This window comes from Odontesthes bonariensis, chromosome 5 (assembly GCF_027942865.1).
Source record: "Odontesthes bonariensis isolate fOdoBon6 chromosome 5, fOdoBon6.hap1, whole genome shotgun sequence".
NCBI lineage: Eukaryota > Metazoa > Chordata > Actinopteri > Atheriniformes > Atherinopsidae > Odontesthes > Odontesthes bonariensis.
Window position 1 is genome coordinate 30,259,913 of NC_134510.1, and position 20,066 is coordinate 30,279,978.

The following is a 20,066-nucleotide window of genomic DNA, read 5'->3' on the forward strand; positions in this document are numbered from 1 at the left end:
ACTCAAGGGAAGGAGAGCCCAGGTAGCTATAAATCTTGCTCTCTGTAACCCCTCAGAAAGCACATGAGTGGGCCATGTGATGGATATCAGAGCAAGGGTGAAGGATATTGATATACCTTGTCAGGAAACTGAAACTTAGAAGGATGGTGTGCAGTAAACAGTATGAAAGTCCAAATGCAAATAAAAGAAAATGAAGAACGTCTGCAATTACTGATTTGTCAAAAGATGGATAGTGAGTCTTATTGAATTAACTGCCTAGCAGTAATAAAGTCTCCCTTTAACCCAAACTTCTCTGCATTTGTGAACAGAAGATGTTGCACTTGGTGAGATAAAGGCAAACTTAAAGGTGAAACTGTCATTATGCTTCCCTCATGTAGAAATTTCCATGGATCAGTGAATAAAATAGAATATCTTTTGCATAGTTTTAATAGTAAGCAAATGGGGAATAATGGATCCAACGATATATTCTGCTTCAGTGATGTATTCATGTTTCACTCATTCAGCAGTGGTGGACAATTTTATGCCGTTCTCGTCTCAACTTGCGTGGCCTGAAAATCAATGTCCATTAAAGTGACGGAGGGTTCATATGTCACTGCATCTACTTTCCATTAACTCTGCTTCTATTAAAATCTCAGTGTCTTTCTGTGACTGTGGTGACCAAATCAGTACAGCTGCAGTGTATGATATGTGGACGCTCCAGGAGGCTGCTACAGGCAGATGCTCATTATGGTGACATATTGACCTCCAATGACTTCACAATATCCCAATAATGAACTGGACCACTTGTGCTGCGTGCTTGACAAAGGCAATTTTAAACCATTATTTATCCAGCCAAGGCTCTCACAGCGTTCATACTTCTTTTCTGGCTAGGCCAGGCTCAGCACTCATAAGGTTTCACAGCTTTGCACCTGGACGCGATCCACTGTAACCACATGATGTTGCATTGAGCAGCTTCTCTTTCTTTCAAGGACACATTTACTGCACCTCCTCAATTTAACCAAAGTGTTTAAGTTTGTTTTTCCAAGCAACAACCTAAAACTGCAATGGAAATGTAAATGCTGGTAAACATATACTGTACTTAGGCTTGATTATTTTCTTTGTATCATCAGGTTGGATTTTTCACAAGGAAATTAAGTTAACACATGCACAGCACTTCCCAAGCCCACATCTATTGTACACTTATTATAATTTGTTATGACTCCATCCTAATCATTCCTGAAAGTAGAAGCAGTGTAGCAAGTTATTTTAACAGAATCATTTTAAGGAACATTCAACAGCGTTATTCTTTCTTCACAGCTCCGTCAAAACTGCTCTAAAAAAAACTTCAAAGCCTTTGTATCCACATGTCATCGCATATTTAACACGAGGCAGAAACAAGACACATTGCATTCATTGATTGTCAGTGATTTCATAAAATCTATAGAGCTTCTGTCCAAAAAGTGAAGGCTTCATAAATGCTCCACGATACTGAGTTTAACTATGGACTGAGTAAAACAGGTGGATGCTAGTCACAGTGACATCATCCATTGGTTTTTGAACTCTGCCTTTGAGGCATCAAACTCTACACCTTTGTCTCTCAAAGCCAAAAGTTAGAAGTAAGCAGTGAATCTGACAAATTACACACACTCATAGAACAAGAACTTGTCAATCACATCTTCGATGCATCAGACTGCACAACGGTACAAAATCCAACATGGAACTAGTCGCGCACATCCCTGGTTTTTGACCTGTCGAAACAACTTTGAGAATAAAATGGTTGTGGTGAGCTGCTTTACCTGCACACTGAGAGGAAGACATCTATGATGACATCACCTGTCGCTGAACTATTTACCTGGCGAAGGGAGATGACGCATGACCACGAAAGCGGCTTTGACAATAATATGATGATTATTACCACTTATATTCTGTGTATGAAAAACAGGGAAACCTCCGTTTTTAAAAATATCTGTGTTAGGGTGTATTCAGCTTTAAAGTCAAAATAGTGTGATATCAAAAAACCGTGGCAACAAATAAGTTCACACAAACACACTCCTGTCACACGTACGCAGTCTGTTCATCATTCAAACACAGGGCTGGTTGGAGATAAAGGAAGCAGCAGATCTCACCAGAGTAGAGCCATAACAGACATCGATTAATCTTACCTCCTCTCCTGTCAGGTAGTACGCTGAGAGCAACCCTCCGACGTAACGAATGTTCACCTCAAAGAGTGATGCCTCGCCGTTCTGTTGAACCAAAAGAAAGAGATCAAATTGTCAAATGTCCCATTGAGCCAATGCCTCCAGTGGGGGGGTAAAGCAGTGGTGAATGTAGGGGGAAAATGAATACACTGCAGACATTAGTAATTTTTCTACCTAGATTCCTGATGTTATTGGTTTGGGAGATGCCTCGGGAATACTGCAGTCCAGATGTGCAGATAAATATTTCACACAACAGACTGTAAAGTCTCTGAGATCCATAATAATGTGGGCAATATTTATCACTTCCAGGTGTGCGGATTTGCATTCCATGATTGTTTTATATGATTTGAAGATGCATCAGATGGTCTAATACATCTCAAAAAAGCCTGTTTCAATTTCAGTCTTTGGTCAGACTTTTGTTCCTTTTTTTTTTTCCTGTTCGTCTTTTTCTTGTTAAGGGGCCAGTACATTTTTTTTGTTTCAAAAAGTCAATTAATGAAACAGGTTTCTGCACTACAAACTGCTCATATCAGGACACAAACATTCTGTATGTAGCTGATCACGGAGATTTTGAGTTTTTTATGTTTACAATCCTTCAATACTGATCAGTTCAACACTGAGGGTATTTTTCATGGTATGTATTGACAAAAAGGTGTTTTTATCCAAAGATAGAATGACCTCACCCACTGGACAGTATATTAAGATGGACAGAAGGTTAATACCTAATCTTGCTGTTCATAAGGAAAACAAAAATAGAGCCGATATGGACTCCGCTGCCTTGTGTTTGTTATGTCATTTCCAATCAAAATCTGTGCAGCCGTCGCTGGGAGGTCGGAAACACAGGCTCATTATACAGTGGACTAAATAGAGCGCTCGCTATTTTGTCGTGTTGTCTGAATCAAGTGTGAAATTTTGTATTTCCCATCTAGTCTAAGTATTACAGAGTCGAATGTCACCAACACAGCAAATATATCCCATAATGCATTGCACCAAAGTAAGAAAGGTTAATGATCAAGCAGACCTGCAGCAGCGCAACTAACTGTCATACGATTGTGTGTTTTTAAACAATTTCAAAGTAATACAAATGACAAACTAAAATTCCTGTTATATATGATAGTCGTATAAAATAACTTAAAAGATTTATAGGCTTGTTTTCATTTTAAATACAAGCATGAAACAATTATTTGGTAGTAGCACAAAAATTGTGTAATTTATTATGAATTATGTGAACAAAGCAGAAAATCACAAACAAAACAAACAAAAAAAAAAACGTTCAAGTAAGTTATTTTTTTTTTTTGTTAAATACACTCGGTACATCACAGAAACTCATAACAGTTCTAACCTGGTGTGTTAAATTGTGTGACTGCACTCAGGTCAAAAATTACCAGAGAATTGTCCAAAATCATTCTTTCATGATAATGAGTTTATTATACAGTCCTCTACATACAGTTTACTATGTAGTCAGAAGGAATTAGTGAGTCAGTGATTTTGGACACAGCCGTGGTCCCACTTCTGAACCAGTCTAAAAGTGAGCAAATGGAACGCACATCTGTTAAACTTTACTGTATGTCATAGAGACAGTCCAACACATTTCATTCAATTGTAGCAGTACACTATAATTTAATTGTAAGTGCTAGTTGTCTAATCATCCAGCTACATGTAAACAACTTTTTTCCTTATAGATTTGTTGTGCCTTGGCACTGAGGATCAGGCAGGAGGACCATGATAACATGACTCCGGCTCATGGGCACAACTGAACAGTTGCAAATTACCACAACTCTACAAACTTTACACAGCTTTACAAAGTTACATCATCTTTACTTACTTCTACAGAGTTATCTTATACCACACTTTTATTGAATATGGTATTCAGTTTGTTCATTATGAACAAAAAGGCAGTTTTCCAATTCAGATTCAGACGTACTTCATAAATCCCAAGAGGATTTTTTTTTATATAGTAATAGTAAATGTTGATTGAAGATGACAGGACAGAACTACAAAAAAATATATCCCATATTAGGGGATTCTGTTGTATTCCTATCAGCGTATTCTTTCAATTTATTCTAATGCTTTAAATACTTTGGGTGATGATCAAAGCTCAAACTTTTCCAGTATCCCTCCCAAAGCTTTTCAGGGACAGGCTCTCTGGTGTTGGATGGACTCACTTGTCTCTGTGTAGTAAAGCCGGTGTTCTTGTGCTTATGAAGACGTCTCTTACTTTCAGGCTTCCCTTTCTGTGCATGCTTGTTATAAAGAAAATTTCCTCTCCAAAAAAATCTCATTACAGCCAAGTCAGTTTTAAAAAGTCAGGCCATGGTATCAAAGCCATGTAATCATGTTCCCCAGTGTTTCTCTTAAAAATTGGTATTGATTAAAAGAGTAAGATCACTGGTTAAAGCTGAATTCTGTTCTCTGTTGTATTATTTTCAAATTTTAAAAGTCGTTCAAGTTGAATCCTAATTGATATCAGAGAAGTTCGGGATTTTTTGACTTGAGTAAAGTCAACAATTATTGGATGGATAACTTTCACATTTAGAAGTTGGGACCTTTATTTACTTCAACAGCTTTAAACAGCAATTGGAAAAAAAGCAATGAGTGGAATTTCCACACTTTAAATTCAAAAGTTGGGTATTAGTATTTCTACTCCTTACCGTTTTTTTTTTTAATAAATTTATAGTCAATCACATTTGTTAGACCAACATACACTTTCTATTACACCAAGTCTTTTAAGGAAGTTGGTTTGCATGCATTTACTCTGTGAAGTTAGATAATTGGATTTTATAATGTGATTTAAAAAAAGCCTCAACTGATTGATGCGTGTAACTACTCTGTTGTCCAGATGGAATAAGTTCAGAGGAAATGTAGGAATTAGGAAATGTAGTGTGCTGAATTAATAGTATTTGAGCATTAGGCCAAAAGCCTTGAAGTGTTTCAATAGTAAACAAGGGCTACAGTACAAAAAGCTTACAAAAGTTTAGTATTCAGCCATCTTCAGTCTTTAAACTACATGATTACACTGCAGATTTGTGCTAACGTTTACACTTTTCTACAGGATAAACAGTCATGATTCACTAAGACTCTGACTTGCCTAACAAAAGATTTGAATTTGATGGGGGGGGGGATTCCATATTTCAAACACTGGACATTAAGACAGAGTGTGCAGCATTGCCATTTCAGCATGACATACACAGCATGGTCCATTTCCTTTTCTAAATGAAGTATGAAATAACAGGTACCACTGCATGTGTCTCAATATGTCACTATAATTATTGCCTCTTGTGCTAGCTGAGGGTTGAAGCAGGGTACTCATTGACTTGGAGACCCATTGAGAAGGAAATTGCTATCTCAAGTGTGGATGAGAAGGAAACTGTAATTGGGTTCCAGAAAGGGCAATTTGCTCCACTTTGAAGCATATGATCAAGATGGGGAGTCACTTCCATCTGTTCATCTGTTCTTTTTTATCTCCACATACATTTTCACGTTAAAATATTTAGATACTCAGGCATCGTCTTATTGGAAGATTTACTTTAATAAAAAATGTGCACATAGATCATCTAATTTGTTTCAATCTCTAAATTTGAGGCAAAATGTCCCTACATATATTTTCTTTCATGTTTTTACAGTTGTTGGCTTTCCTGCTGATAGTTTGAGGAACATATCAATACCTCCAATGATTTCAGAGCAAATGTGACAATTTTTAAACTTTTCGTCCTGATTGAACAAACAGACATGCATGTAACTCGTAACACGCATGTGAACAAAAATATTTTCTGAATTATATTATACTTTTTTTGCCAACGTCGTGTTTTATTTCAAGGGTTAACTCTAATTCAGCAGGACTTTGCCACCATCAAGAGGCTGTGAACTCAGCCGGCTGGTGACACTTCCTGAGACAAAGCACCGCCGCCTGTGGCCGGGCAGCTGAGCGGTCTTTGCCAATCCAGAAATGAGTGTTCTATTCAGTAATGGCAGTGATTAGGAATGGAGTGTCTATTTATCACCAGTGATAGTGGCTCTTAGCAAGACAGGTAGGAGGCACAATGAAAGGGGACGAGTAACGCTGACAAAGGTTTGTCAGTCAGATTTTCACTTCCCAGTGAAGCCTCAATAAATCACTAAGCAAGCTTTGTGTAAGACTTCCTTTCACACTGATCTGAAGATTTATATCACGTGCATTTAGACATAAAGATGGCACGTATAGGCACAATTTCTTTTCAAACAGCTTTGGTTGCCATGTCATATGAATCAAATATTGGGCAAATATCAAGATTAAAAAACCCTAAAGCTCTATGAACAAACACTAAACTCAAATACACAGACATATTGATTCCACTGTCACATCATGAGCAAATTCTCAAGAGAAGAGATTTGAAACAATGTCACAGTCCTCTGAAAGTCCTCTGTTCGTTTAAGACTGAAGACAAATTTCCTCTAATCTATCTTGTTAGACAATGATTTATTTATTGCTTACACCTTACTAATGTCAGTGGTAATTACAGGTCCTAAACAGGTCACGAGTTACAAATTCTGTTCCTTCTCATGTAAGTGCTGACTGGAATGACAATAAAAACTCCTTGAAATTCTGCTCGTCTTTCATCTGTATGGAGGGTGAAGATGAATAACTGTGTAGGAGATTGGATTTGACTCCGAAGCCTGAGAATCTGAAGTTTCTTTTTAACCAATCAGGTGCCGTTCGTTGATACTGGTCAGTGTGAGATCCCTGAAAGTCCCTCAGAAAAACAAAACAAAAAAAAACAAAAACATTGGTTTTGGTGTTCATAGACTTCTATAAAATCTGTGAACATTTCCTTTGAATGCATTTTCCAAGCTGAACATTTTCATTTGTTCAAACTTAGAAGCCAATAGCTTTGCTTTAATTTATCATTGAAATTTTGTTTCTGATTAAAGCACATAAAGCAAGTCATAAATATTTCAAAGCTATTAAGGCTGTACACTTGAGTCATTAATTGGACAAACACATCCCACAGAGAAAAATAAATGTATTTAAGTATTATCCCCTTAATACAATTCTGATGAAGGGCTGACCAAATATAGAAAAACTCAAATGTTTGTTCTGTCGTCTGTTCTATTTATAATTAAAACATTTTCATTTATCTGAAAAAAGTTGATTGTCATGATAAGACATCCAGTTCCTGGGATATTTACATGTCAAATTGAAATACAACACAGGCCTTAAATATAGTTTCATACAGTTTAAGGCTTCTGAAATTGCTTTGATCTTTAATTGTCTTGATAACAAATGTTGATAAATGATAGACAAATCATAAGGAAACTAAAAGATTCAAGAATCTTTTCCAAACGAGGTAAAAACTTTGAGTTCAATTAAAGTTAACACATGGTGCAGTGAGCATTACTGTCAAGAAATCTGCTAAAGTAAACAACAAATTGTTTCTATTTTTCTTCTTTTCGTCTCCCTTTATGGTGCTCAGGCTGAGGATCTAATGAGGAGACAACAAAAGACTGTCAGGGTAAAGACGAAAGCTTTTACCACCGAGATGAAACCCTTCCTGCAGTTTATCTGTCTAGCTTTTCTAAAAGTGTTGCAATGGAAGGTGAAAGAAGAGACTTTCTGAAGAATGACTACTCAGCACTAAAATAAAAATGTGCACTGCAGTGCTAAAATACAAACACCAAACATACCCTGCTTACTTGAACAAATATATAAGATAGATACCTTCTCCAATGCCTGAGAAGAGCCAGATGGAATCTACAATAAAGGCTCATCTGGGATTTCACTGTATACTGTACTTTTCTTACCCCCCTCTGAAAAAATAACAGCAAAATACAAGACAAAGGCAGCTAAATACAACTTTTAACATTTCTCCGTGTATTTAATGAATAGTTAATGAAAAATTAGCATTTTAATTGCTGAACATAATGTAATATTGTGCAGGAGGAGCCACAGCAGAAAAGAAAATTGATTAATGAGGGTAATGACTCATTGGGTACACTGCTGTCTAAGCTCGTCACTGCTCTGCTTCACCAGCAGCATGTCGTCTTGCTGACTGTACAAGTATTTTTTTTCGCTGGGTTCTCTGCTGATGAGTATCTCAGAGTCGTGGCAAAGACTGCCACCATGCTCAGCTCAGATTTGTCTGGGATATGAGCCTGACTGGCAAGACGGGCTGCCGTGCCGTGGCGGCCAATGCGCTGACTAAACTGTTGTCTATAGGGGTGTCCAGCTCAGGTGCTAATGCAATGATTTACTGCTAATAAAGAGGCATCATTGTCAGTGGGCAGATTACTCTCAGCATTGCCGCCATCCAGGTTTTCACAAGCTCCCAGAGTTTAAAGCCAAATTAGACCGATGTGCTAGAAAAAAAAAAAAAATGACCCAATGAGCCAAGGATGAAAATTTAGCAGTTGATTGCCTCTCTGACTAGAGCTGGTGATTCATAGTTTCTCACTGTGATTTAACTTAACACTGCTAATTAACATGGAGAAATCATGAAAGGGACCAGTTTGATCCTGTAACTCTAATCTGTCAGTATAGCAGAGCTTTCTGCAGATTTAAAGATGCTCCTTCAGCTGAAAGTTTCCTCTAAGCTGCTCCTCTCCACCCAGCATCCTTTCCTTTTTTTTTTACTAAGTGTAGCATAATCTTGATCAGTGTACAAGCTGTACGAGTAGTCTACGACATAAAAGTTAATGACTGCCAACCTATGGAGCATACTAAACAGCATGCGATGCCACAGAGATTACATCCACTTCATACATTAAAAAAAAAAAAACAATGGATATGCCAAAACAAGGAATCACACACACACACACACACACCTTTAAGGGGCATTGAGATTAACAGAATCAAATAAAAAAACAAAACTATTTCACTACATTGATACGTGGACCCCTGGATCTAATAAAAATGTACCATAAATTCGTCAATGTCGTGATTCTTCATTTAAAATCCAGTCAACCAAAGTTGATTCTGATTCTACACAGAGTCAAAATGAGATTTCCACTTTAGTGTCAGAGTAAACATAAGAGTGGGCCTGCACTATCACTACATCAGCAGTGTGCTGAATGACCAGCATCTTCACATAATTCAAACTGCTCGCTGGATGCTTACATCTAATAGGAACAGAGTATAAGCCAACCTTCATTGCTTGAAAGGTAGAAACATATACAAATTGTCAGACAACCAACACTGATGCAGTGTATGATGCACCATTAAGTCTAATGTCTGTGACAAGCAACAAATCACAACTTTCATGTGGTGAGACGTCACGGTGAATAAGGAAGTCGAATACTCGAATTTTAAACTCGATACCATTTTCAATACCACAGGGGGGGAATGACACACGAAGAGTGATAAAATGGTTTTATTATACAGGGTTCTAGACTACCTTTATAAAATTATAAACTTAAAAAAAAAGAAAGGTAGCAGCACCACTTGCATCAGCTATAAAGCATCACTTTGGTGATTTCTTTTCAACTTGGCTGTATAACTGATAAATTAATATATTTGTTCATAAAAACACCATTTACCAAAAATAACAAATTTCTGTTTTTGTCTGAAGAGGAAATGTCTGGGTAGAGTATTATCTTAGAAGAAAAAAAGACATTGAGTTCAACTGATTGTGTATTTAAACACTGAAGCCAAATAAATAAATAAAAAATATAATATTAATTCCCTCATTTAATATAAAACAGCTGTCTGTTTCTCAGAACACTATTTGTCAGTAATGATGTTTAGATGGAATAAAGACTACGATGTTGAGTAAGCTGCATACGTACCATGTACTTTGTGATGGTCAGAGACTCAACAAACTGGTATTTTATGCTACCATTGTTGGGCCACAATGACAGGGTACATAAGAAAAAACATCCCTTCTTTGTAACAGTTTTACCATATAAACAGTGTGTTTTATGCTGGAAGGAGGAACTCTTTGCCTGTTGATTTAACCAGCTGATTCCACATCAAAACCTCATCATTAATCCGTGACGGTCCTGTCACAGGTTCTAATGATTGTTTAAAAATCAAAAACACACATTAAAAATGTCTGAGTGAAGAGAGTGTTAAAGACAGCTGCCTACTAAGTAGATAAGATGGATTAGACTGAGGTAGACGACCCGCACAGCTTTAATTATCCCCAACCACATTCTTATGATGACTATGAGGGTCTCACATTTTCACCCCCTCTAAGTTTCATGAGACATATAGTATCGTATACCTCGTCACATAGTTGCATTTTTTGACCAATTTGTGAGACTAAGTGTTAGCGGTTAGGAGCTCTTACAATAACAAAAGTTAAGTTACTTTCATGCAGCTGTAGCAGCAGCTCTGAGCCGTGAACTCCACAGTGTTCAGCTGTTAGTCGGGGGGGTTACTGTGTGTCTGTCTGGTATAAATTAGTATCGGAGTATCAATTATTTTGACGACCCTAATGGTGACTACCTGGATGCTAATATAGATAGAAGAGCCATATTAGTAATTATTTCCAACTTAGCCACATCTCTGCAAGGTTAAAGTTACTTACAGCATCTATTGACTGAGTTATGATTGTGGCGGCTTTATTGATATGATGACGATGTTAAACAACTGTAAAAAAAAACTGCATCAGACAGACAAATTCTGTTTAAAATTGAATCGTATATCTTACTATATATATATATATAGAGAGAAACTCTTAAATGATTGATGCGCACCCTCAACAGGTTGTGAATAAGCAGGTCTTTTTAATGTTGCGGCTGATTGGTATAACTGTGATTTCATGAAGATTTCTTTTTTCCGAATAGAAATCAGTCATTACAGTATTATTAAATGTTCCAGGAGACCATTCCCTTGCCATTCCCTTATTTGTTTTAATTATTGTGCATTGCAATGTAATTCATTGAATCCATGCTTGTAAAACAAATTATTATACTCAGAAGGGCTTAGGGTGAGGGGCTCCTTTTAATTTTTCAGCAACAGGCATCGCATCAGAGTCATCTCTCTTTTCTGAAGTGTTTTTTTTTTTTAATACTAAGAATTTGAATTTAAAAAAGGGACTGGTTCATTTAGACAGACAGACATTAGACTGTAATGCTTATCTGCTGCAACACATCAAGCTGACTACCTCAAGCACACTTGTGATATTCCCATGATGCATTTTTACAGTAGCCTCAGTGAATTCCTAAGCCCATCTCAGACCAACAGAGCTCGATTAGATGGTTGGAGCAGAGGGATAGCATTATCCGCTGCTGGTTGGAATCTTATTGGAAATGATTTACATTTTATTTCTTCTGTAATACTTATCCTTTAAAAGCCAGTAATTAATAAGCATAGAACATCTCCCCAAACATCCTCAAATGGGTGTTTGAAGGCAGTGAATGTATTTATACCATAAACAGCCACTAAAAGCATTTATTTATATAGTCACAGCCTGGTGAATAATTACTCAAATGCTGCATGGGTCATACATAACAGCTGAATTACAACCGAGCCAATCACCCTGCATTCCACTTTTTGAATGGATGTTCTTTTTTTATATATCTGTGGAAACAAAATGACAGTGAGCAGGTTTCTGCTCCCTTGGAGGAATGCAGTAGCCCCCCACCACGTCCTCTATGATAATGCACCAATCTCATGGGACTTTGTTATGCTCTTGCTCTGTCATTATTATTCACTCCACTTTAGTCCATCTTCCTCCTACCTGACAGAGTGCAACTATCTGCCTGTGTCTCTCATCATATACCTCTCACTGTATCCAGCCATGCTGACTGAGGCACATCTTTCACTTTTTCTCAGCACCACTGGAGGCTGTTTGCTCACAAAGCTCCAACAAGAAGAAAGAGGTACTTGAGCTTTTCTATCTGATAATACTAAATGTCCAGTTATGTGGAGGAGGCCATTAACTGAGCTAAATAATGCTTCCATTATAAACATATGTTTCAGAACACATCTTTACATAACTGCTGTAGTATGAGAATGGAACTTATTTGAGAAGATCTGCCAAATTGATTTACTTTCCTCTTAGCTCCCATTTGTTCCCCAACCCTTGAAACAGATGGTTTAGGTGCCATCACATCACCAACTATGTATAAATGCTGTTCAGTGCAGCAGAAACACACAGTAGACCAGAATAAAGTCTTGTATTTTACCTTCTTGTTGCATGTAACCTGCTTCTTTCTTTGTGCCATCAGCATTTGTGGTGCAACAGAACTCAATATTACAGGGTTTTTGTTTTTATCCTCCCGGTAAAAGTCCAAATTGATGCAGGCATTTGCTAAATGAGCAGGCAGAAAAGACGTTCATTAATGATACAAAACATGCTGATAAGTATCCGTGGCGATGCAAAACCCACACAAAATGTCCTTCACCCTCTACATCCCGAGACATAATGTCAGCTGATCTTGACAGCTCAGGGGCACAAAGCCTTTGCTGAACCATCTCCCAGCCTTATAAAAGACACAGTTCTTCCTCAGATGTCGTCATGTCTGGAAGCAAGTTGAGTCTTTTTTAAAGCAGACAGAAGATCAGCAGGGGTCAGAAAACAGCTTTGTGGAGGTAAACAGCAACCTCACTCCGAGTCGCTTCATAATATATTGTCACTTTATCTTGTCATCTTATATGCATTCTGAAAATAACTCCTGATTAACCGATTAAAACATGCTTTGACATGGGGATGGGGAATCACTTATTGTACGGGTCAACAATGTGCTCAGAAGTTAAAAACTGCACTCACTAAAATATATAAAACAAAGTGACCAATCACAAAAGATTCAAGGAGGGACTAACCCAACAACCAACAGGACCCAAAGGATTCACCGTGTCTGATGGGTGTTTGTATCTTGTTAATGTTAGGCTGTATTACATATTTCAGGATAACCTCCACATGCTTTATTTATTTGCCTGAAGCATCTGCAAAGTTAACCTCAGTCAACAAAAGTTTTTTTCAGTCAGCATATTTTTCTCCATGTCTGTCTTGTGAATTTTGCTGTAGTTCGGTATGTACAATGTATTGTTAAGTAGTCGGTGAGAGACTGTCGGCAGTCTCAAACAACTTGATGAAGTTCCTATCCTCCAATCCTTCCTCATCAAACTTTCTCTCCTCTGTGAGAAGTGTGTTGAATCTGAAAGTAAACTGTGTCTGTGCTGGCAGCATGATGTTTGGTCCCAAGGCCAAGCATCCCTCTCAGTTTTACCAAATCAACAGCAATGCATCGGGCTCAGTCGAAGACATCTAGATTCAAACCACAATTGTAACAATACATTTGGGCTGTTTCTGTTTGCTTTCTGCTGCTGCAGAGCTGATATGCATGTAAGGAAACTAAGACCTTTAGCAAATGCAGATCCAAAGCTGAGAAAAGAGGCATTAAGAGGATTTCAGAAATAGAAAGAAAAATGAAAGCAAAACTGATGAAAGCAGTTCTCACTCATGTACTGTAGCTGTGGACTTCATTAGCCAGCTGAGTTATGAAGACCGTTTCTATGCTGGAAACATGGCCAGCACTCGCTGACATTAAAGGATAATTAGAATCTACTGAATAAAAAAAAAATATGTGACCACGTTTGTTTGTCCTCTTACTAAATTGCAAATGCGCCACACCTATAGAGCTCCTATTATCCTTATCAATGTTCTGTAAAGCCCTTTACAGTGTTTCCCCATTCAAACAAACACTCGCACAGTGTTTATTATATATTTTCATTCAATATATGCAGTGATTTTACTCTAAAGTCGCCCACAGATGAGCAAATATGGAGGAGAAATATGGGGTTCAGTGTCTTGCCCGATAACAATTCCACACGAGTAGGGGCTGGAGATGGAAGTACTGATCTTCCAATTGCAAGGTAACATTTTTTATCACCTGAGCCACAATTTCCCCTGCAGCTGCTACTGTCAATGTTTATTGTAGCCATGCATAATGGTCTTCTCAATATTCCAGTCTTATTTGAACGTCAGATGCGTTGTTCTAATAGAAAAACGTATGGTCTTAAAGCTGCACAGATGTCGCAGACTGCTAGAAGTAGTTTGCTTGTGATCCAGCAGAGAGCACTCAAGAATCAGCCTGGCTTGAGGCGTGTCCTGCTAGCATCTTAGTAAAACAAGCTAATGTTGCTAATGTTACACTTACTAAGTGGTGTTTATAAATGTGGATTATTGCAGCATAAATGGTACAGTAACGAACAAAGATAAGGCCATTTGTCAACTTTCCTTTAATTTGCAGATGTACTTCTTTATTTCTAATTTGTTTGAGCTTTTGGAAAAAGTGACAGCCCAAAAATACTGCAGGAACCTTTTCCTGTTTGAAAATACAGCTGCGTAGTGCAATGACTTTAAGATTAGATGGTAACCAAGCAGTCAATGATTTTACAATGATTTAACGTGGTCTGATTTTTTAAAACATTTCAGTTATACATACAAAATGTCTTTGATAATGTTAGTTGACATGAAAAAAAATAAAAATAAATACTGTTTAAGCCCAACCAAAACCAGACTTCTAATATACATGTAAACATGTTGGTCCAACTAAAATCGTACAAAATTTAGTTTCACAGAGCCAGACTAATACGTTCACGTTTTCCTGTTTTTTTTTTGTTTCACGGCTAAATGTGTCAGAAATTGTGAATCTCCTCATTGAGACTACTCATCAACTTGCGGTCATCAGACTGTCACTCTGCTCCAATATAAATGCTGATTTTGACTGGTCATTGGTCTTTGTGACAGTAACTGTCAAACCTGCCACCTTAGGAACGATTTAAATAAAAAGCACCACACCTCTAGCTTTGATATAGCAACAGATTAATCGCTTTTTGAATTTATTGTAGTTTTAAGTTGAGCTTTCGTGGCATTATGTTGCAAATGTAGCTGGTATTATATTCATAGTGGCAGCTGCTCCATGTCACCTTTCATGTTGGAGTCCCAGATGCTTCAGGATAAAAAGCAAAGTCCATCTTCTCTTACCCTGCTGACTCTCCATTAACATCTGGACAACTGGATTGTTAACGGATAGGAGGCATGAAGCATGGCAGAAACACTTAACGCAACTACTCTCTTCAGGCTCACCCAACTACACCCACAAGACCTCACAGCCACTTATCTTAGGTGTGGAATTATAGGCCTGAATTTGCAAATTATCCAGACAATTTGCCATCCTGAGATTTGCACTGTGGTGTATCAGAAGTTATTGCTAGCAGATGTCTCTAGTTATACTAAAGAGGCTTCATGGGAATCATCAACAAAACATAGTGGAACCCTTTAATCTATAAACGGCAAATACTGTAAAATCCCAAAAGTTTGGACTTTACTGAGAAGATGAGCACAAGTCAGCTTCTGTTCAAGATCAGTTTGACGGCACATCTGCACTTTGTATATATCAGCTTAAATCCAGTGTACAGCCTGCAGGTTATCACATAAAATATATATTTTTTGTGGATTTCTGCCTAAAGCAGTGAAGCAACAAGGGTTATGTGCAGTTTCATGAGGCTGTTAAAAGGAAAAGGAACACAGCCTTTATATTGGATGGTGCCACGAGACAGCAGGTTAAACCTTACTGTCAACAAATTTAAAAACACTTTACTTGATAAATTAAATAAATTCCTTCATTAAGATTAATCAGCAAGGGCTACAAAGCTCAGTAATTTTTATTACAAATTAATTAATCTGCTCTTGATTTATATTGGTGAACTTAAAGTACACAGAAAGTTAACATAGTAATTCGTCACAAGTTTGTCAAAAAACACTCTTGACTCCTACAACCATCTTAACAATCAGCAGCCACTGGCTCTTAAAAGTACTCGGAAAATTAAAAGATGATGGCCACAAAGTAGGAAGAGGCTAAAATAGCCTTTTCAGGCCGCCGTTTCCCCTATTTTTAATGATGTAACGAGTGACAGTTGAAAAGCTGATGTCAAAATGAAGAGTGAAAATCTAAGAGAACTTTCCAGAAAAACTGCTCATCAAAATGCTGTTTTGACTGTAAAGAACATTTAAAAAAGATTCAGCAGACTCTCGAGTTGTGGTGCACTGTTTTACTATGCAGGGACACCTGCATGGTGGAGTCTTTAGAAGAAAACCTTTCCTGCATCCTCACCATAAAACTGAAAGTCTGCAGCTTAATCTCTGAATAAGCTGGATGTATTTTCATAGAAATGGCAGCAAAACTATGTGTGGAGCAAGCACGGTTGAGATTTTCATCACATTCGTCACGTCTTTTCTGTTGTTCAGTACGGAGGTGGACTGATCATGTTTAAAGGTTTCAGAAGCAGTAATGGGTTGCAATGACACAAGGAACATTTTGCTGGCAAAGGGTAGAACTGGTTCACTTAGATATAATAAAAATCTGAAAGAAACGATTCATTTGAAGAGAGGTTACACACACGTTCAGCTTGGGTTAGGAGTACAATGTTTTGCATAATTATCGTTGGATATTTCATCTATTCTAACTTTAAATCCATATTTATCTCTTGATATTGAATAAAATGTCCAGAAAACACAAAATTTTGCAGTTGGATAAGAGCAAAAGAACTCTAGAAACAGAGCAATGTGCACTCTTTGTGTGGTTTTGTCACACACTGACAGTAAAGCTAAACAGTAAAGTTGCTGAGGTGAGAAAAACCGATTCTTACAGTCTTGGTAATAGAGAAATTAGTAGTGAGTGAAAGAGTAATAAAATTTGGAAGGTGACATGAGGGAATATAATCCAATCTTAACGTTCTCATTAATCTTGCTCCATTACTCTCTTTAATGAGTATAGGTCTGATGAGCTACCAGAGGGCAAATACTGCCTCAGACCAAAACCTCGAAGTCACACCAAACAAACTGTTCGCAGAAGATCCTTAAAGCAAAGCCATGAATAACTCTCTAAACACAATGTTGCTCTGCAATGATGTTGCCAAGTACTTTATGCAGCAACAGCTTGTGGAGAAATGTGAGAGAAGTCAACTCTGACAGAAACCTCCGGGAGCCTTTTTTTGTTCTGATAATAGTTCCAGTCAACAGAAACGGTCCAGTCTGTTGACTGAGCTGCTCATTTAATGCTCATGCATCAGGGGCATGTCGTTCATCATGAAATCACAAGGTCAAGATGTATGTCTAAGAAGGTCATTTGTTCATTTGGCAGTTTTATACCTTATTTCTCTGCCTTACTAAGTAATTTAGTGACATTTTGAAAGTACAGGATTTAGTTTAATTCTCACAATAAGCAAAAGTCTTGTGAAAACCCATAACGAGTCACGACTGATGTCTGGGCTTCTTAGTGGAGAGAGAAAGGATGAAACCTGCTGCAAAAACTGTCAATTCTGTACTACTGTAACAGTGTCCTTGTCTGTCATGTCCTTGTTTCACTGCTAACAAGTTATAGACCGGCTGTCAGTATGTGTCGAGCTCTAGATGACAGACAAGCCTGAACAGATGAATGCAGCTTTACGGTGTGGCTCACTGAATCTGGTGACATTGCAATGCAATTAAGAAAAATGTGTGCATGAAAATCTACGTGTGCACGTGCCTCTGCTCCTTCATCCTTCATTATGCTACTGTGCATGACTTTGAATGCTACAGACACATAAGGAAGTAACACATTCTCTTTCATGCCTTTCTGCGATACTACCATACAAGTTTTATGACAAGATTACTGATGATAAAACAGTTGCATAATTGATAGGCTAATATGTCACAAATAGGCTTTTTTCTTTACCACACTGACCCAAAGGAGAGAGTCATTAATGCACTCCACCTGAAGGCATTAAAGAAGCATAAACTGTGTCACTGATTTAGTTACTTTAAAAGAAATAAATGATCCACGTGAAATTGATCAGGACATTTTCAAAATGTAATCTTAATGCAAAACTAACAATAACAAGAGAAAAGTAACTGTTAAAATGCATTACCGATGCGAGAAAAACATATATTACTTAAATCAAACAAAAGTTGCACTAGTTAGGATTTTAATAATGAAAATACCATTTCCCCAGCAGCTCCTTTTGTATCACATTTCCTTAAATGTTATTTTTATTTAAAAAAAATTGAGCCATCAGGAAACTTTCCTTGCCCTCTTGGCAAGTTTAATGACCTAAGTTCATGTGACAGTCGATGTCGTGAATCAGACTTTGTCGGTGGCCATGGTAAAGATACGCAAACTAAAAGGTGCCTTCGTATAAAAATGCTTAAATCCTGCGAAATATGTTTGTACTCTTACTAAGGTGTTGCAGTTATCTAACATCTATTTTACCACTTCTCTGCGTTAAGTGGATGTGCTGAAGAGTGTCTCTTATACTGTAAAACTGGATGATGCATTTCAAGAGACAATGACAGAAGCTCCCACAATTGTACTGCCCGGAGAGGTAGTCATGGCATTTTGAAACATCTGACATCAGTAATCACATCTTTTAGGACACTGAACAGCCCCTAACCCAAGATATGCAAACTACTTGCCCCTAAAATATGAAAGCATTTGGAGGATTAATTTATACTGTCATTAATAAGTCACACCCAACTGTCTCAGAGGAGAAGAAGTGGAAGTTGTCCCTCCAGTGACCACTGAAGATGATGAAGTTGATGGATTGTGGCAGATGAAACCTGTGACAAGGTTCACTATGAAGTGTAAATCTGTGTTTGCTGTCTTTATGATTGGTGACATTATGGCTTTTAGTGGCTGTCTCCACTCTGCCTGTGAGGGCTACCGCAGCTCCACTCAAAGTCATTACTCATCTGCATTCATGGCGATGAACTGCAAACTAGCTCTTTGGGTCTATGTGCATACCATGAGTTGGGGAACAGGTGATAATGATAATAAAAATAATAATAAAAATACAGTAGGCTCTCCTTTGATGTGTAGTAGTGTAGTTATCTCTTTTTGAGAAAACTGTCAGTAATTAAGACTGTGCTAAGCTCTGTGGGATAAAAACACATCATAAACACACTGAGTGTGTTTTAGCTTTGATCATAAACTAGGGCTGCTCCCAAGTGAAAAAAATAAATGTGCAGAATTGTTGGATTTAGAATATTCTTGCACTATTTATTTTGAGGGATATCATGTGCACCATGCCACATGTGTCAAAGAGAGCCAGGACTTATTTATGTTAAAAAATATTCCAAGCCGTAAATATGAAGTGTTTTAAGCTCTAATTCAGGAATATTTCATCAGCACATAAAAATAACAGAAAGTTGAAACATGTGACACATTTTCATAACATGCACTAAATTTGTATAATTATTGCCTAGAATCTTCAGCACCACATTCAGTCAATGTTGTGTCTCATAAAAAGTTTTTATGTAACTACACACCATTACGTAAACCACATTTTATGACACTGGGTGGAGGCGGCTGAGAGATGACCTCTCTCATTTACAAACAAACAAAACCAGCAACAAACTGGCTTGCCCACTTGACTGTATGCAGAAAAAAAAACAAAATAACATCCCAGATGGCACTTTCACAAGCCTCCACTCAGTCCAAGATGATATCAGACCTGGCAACCATCAGCTGCTCCTGGCCGAGTCGCTACAAACTCCTTTAATGGAAGGGCCATGGCCTGTTTTTGCCTCTGCTCTCCCACAAATTTTCTATCTAAAACATCCTTTACACCCCTCTTCCACCCTCTCTCTGGTATTTATCACATTTTCTGCCTCACAAAGGCCTTTCAGCGAGCCAGAGAATCCCATCAGCCAGTAACACGCCGTGGCCACACAGAAAGCCGCTTTTGATTTCTGCTGGAGTGTCCTGAGCTTTGGAAAACTGACAAACTCACAGACACAATGTTGCTGTTGGAGCACAAAAGCACAGCTTAAAATCAATCCAGCACACACTGAGGCCTCGTCTGAAAACTTAATTATGTTTATGTAGGAGGAGGTGGCTGAGCCTGTTGGGAGGTCACAAAAGTTAAAAGTCAGTTACAGTTAAAATATGATCTATATGCTTTTAGATAATTAGTGAATAATAGTTTAA

The 20,066-nt window shown here is 37.7% G+C and overlaps 1 protein-coding gene across 2 annotated transcripts in view; it reads right to left on the reverse strand.

Annotated features, from left to right (window-relative positions):
- Positions 1 to 20,066, reverse strand: part of LOC142380298 (mannosyl-oligosaccharide 1,2-alpha-mannosidase IA) — a 198,945-nt gene that overhangs the window by 64,455 nt on the left and 114,424 nt on the right. For both annotated transcript variants that reach the window (XM_075466040.1, XM_075466041.1), the window contains exon 4: positions 2,142 to 2,222. In XM_075466040.1, coding sequence (XP_075322155.1) covers positions 2,142 to 2,222 — 81 coding nt within the window. The remainder of the gene's footprint in view (positions 1 to 2,141; positions 2,223 to 20,066) is intronic.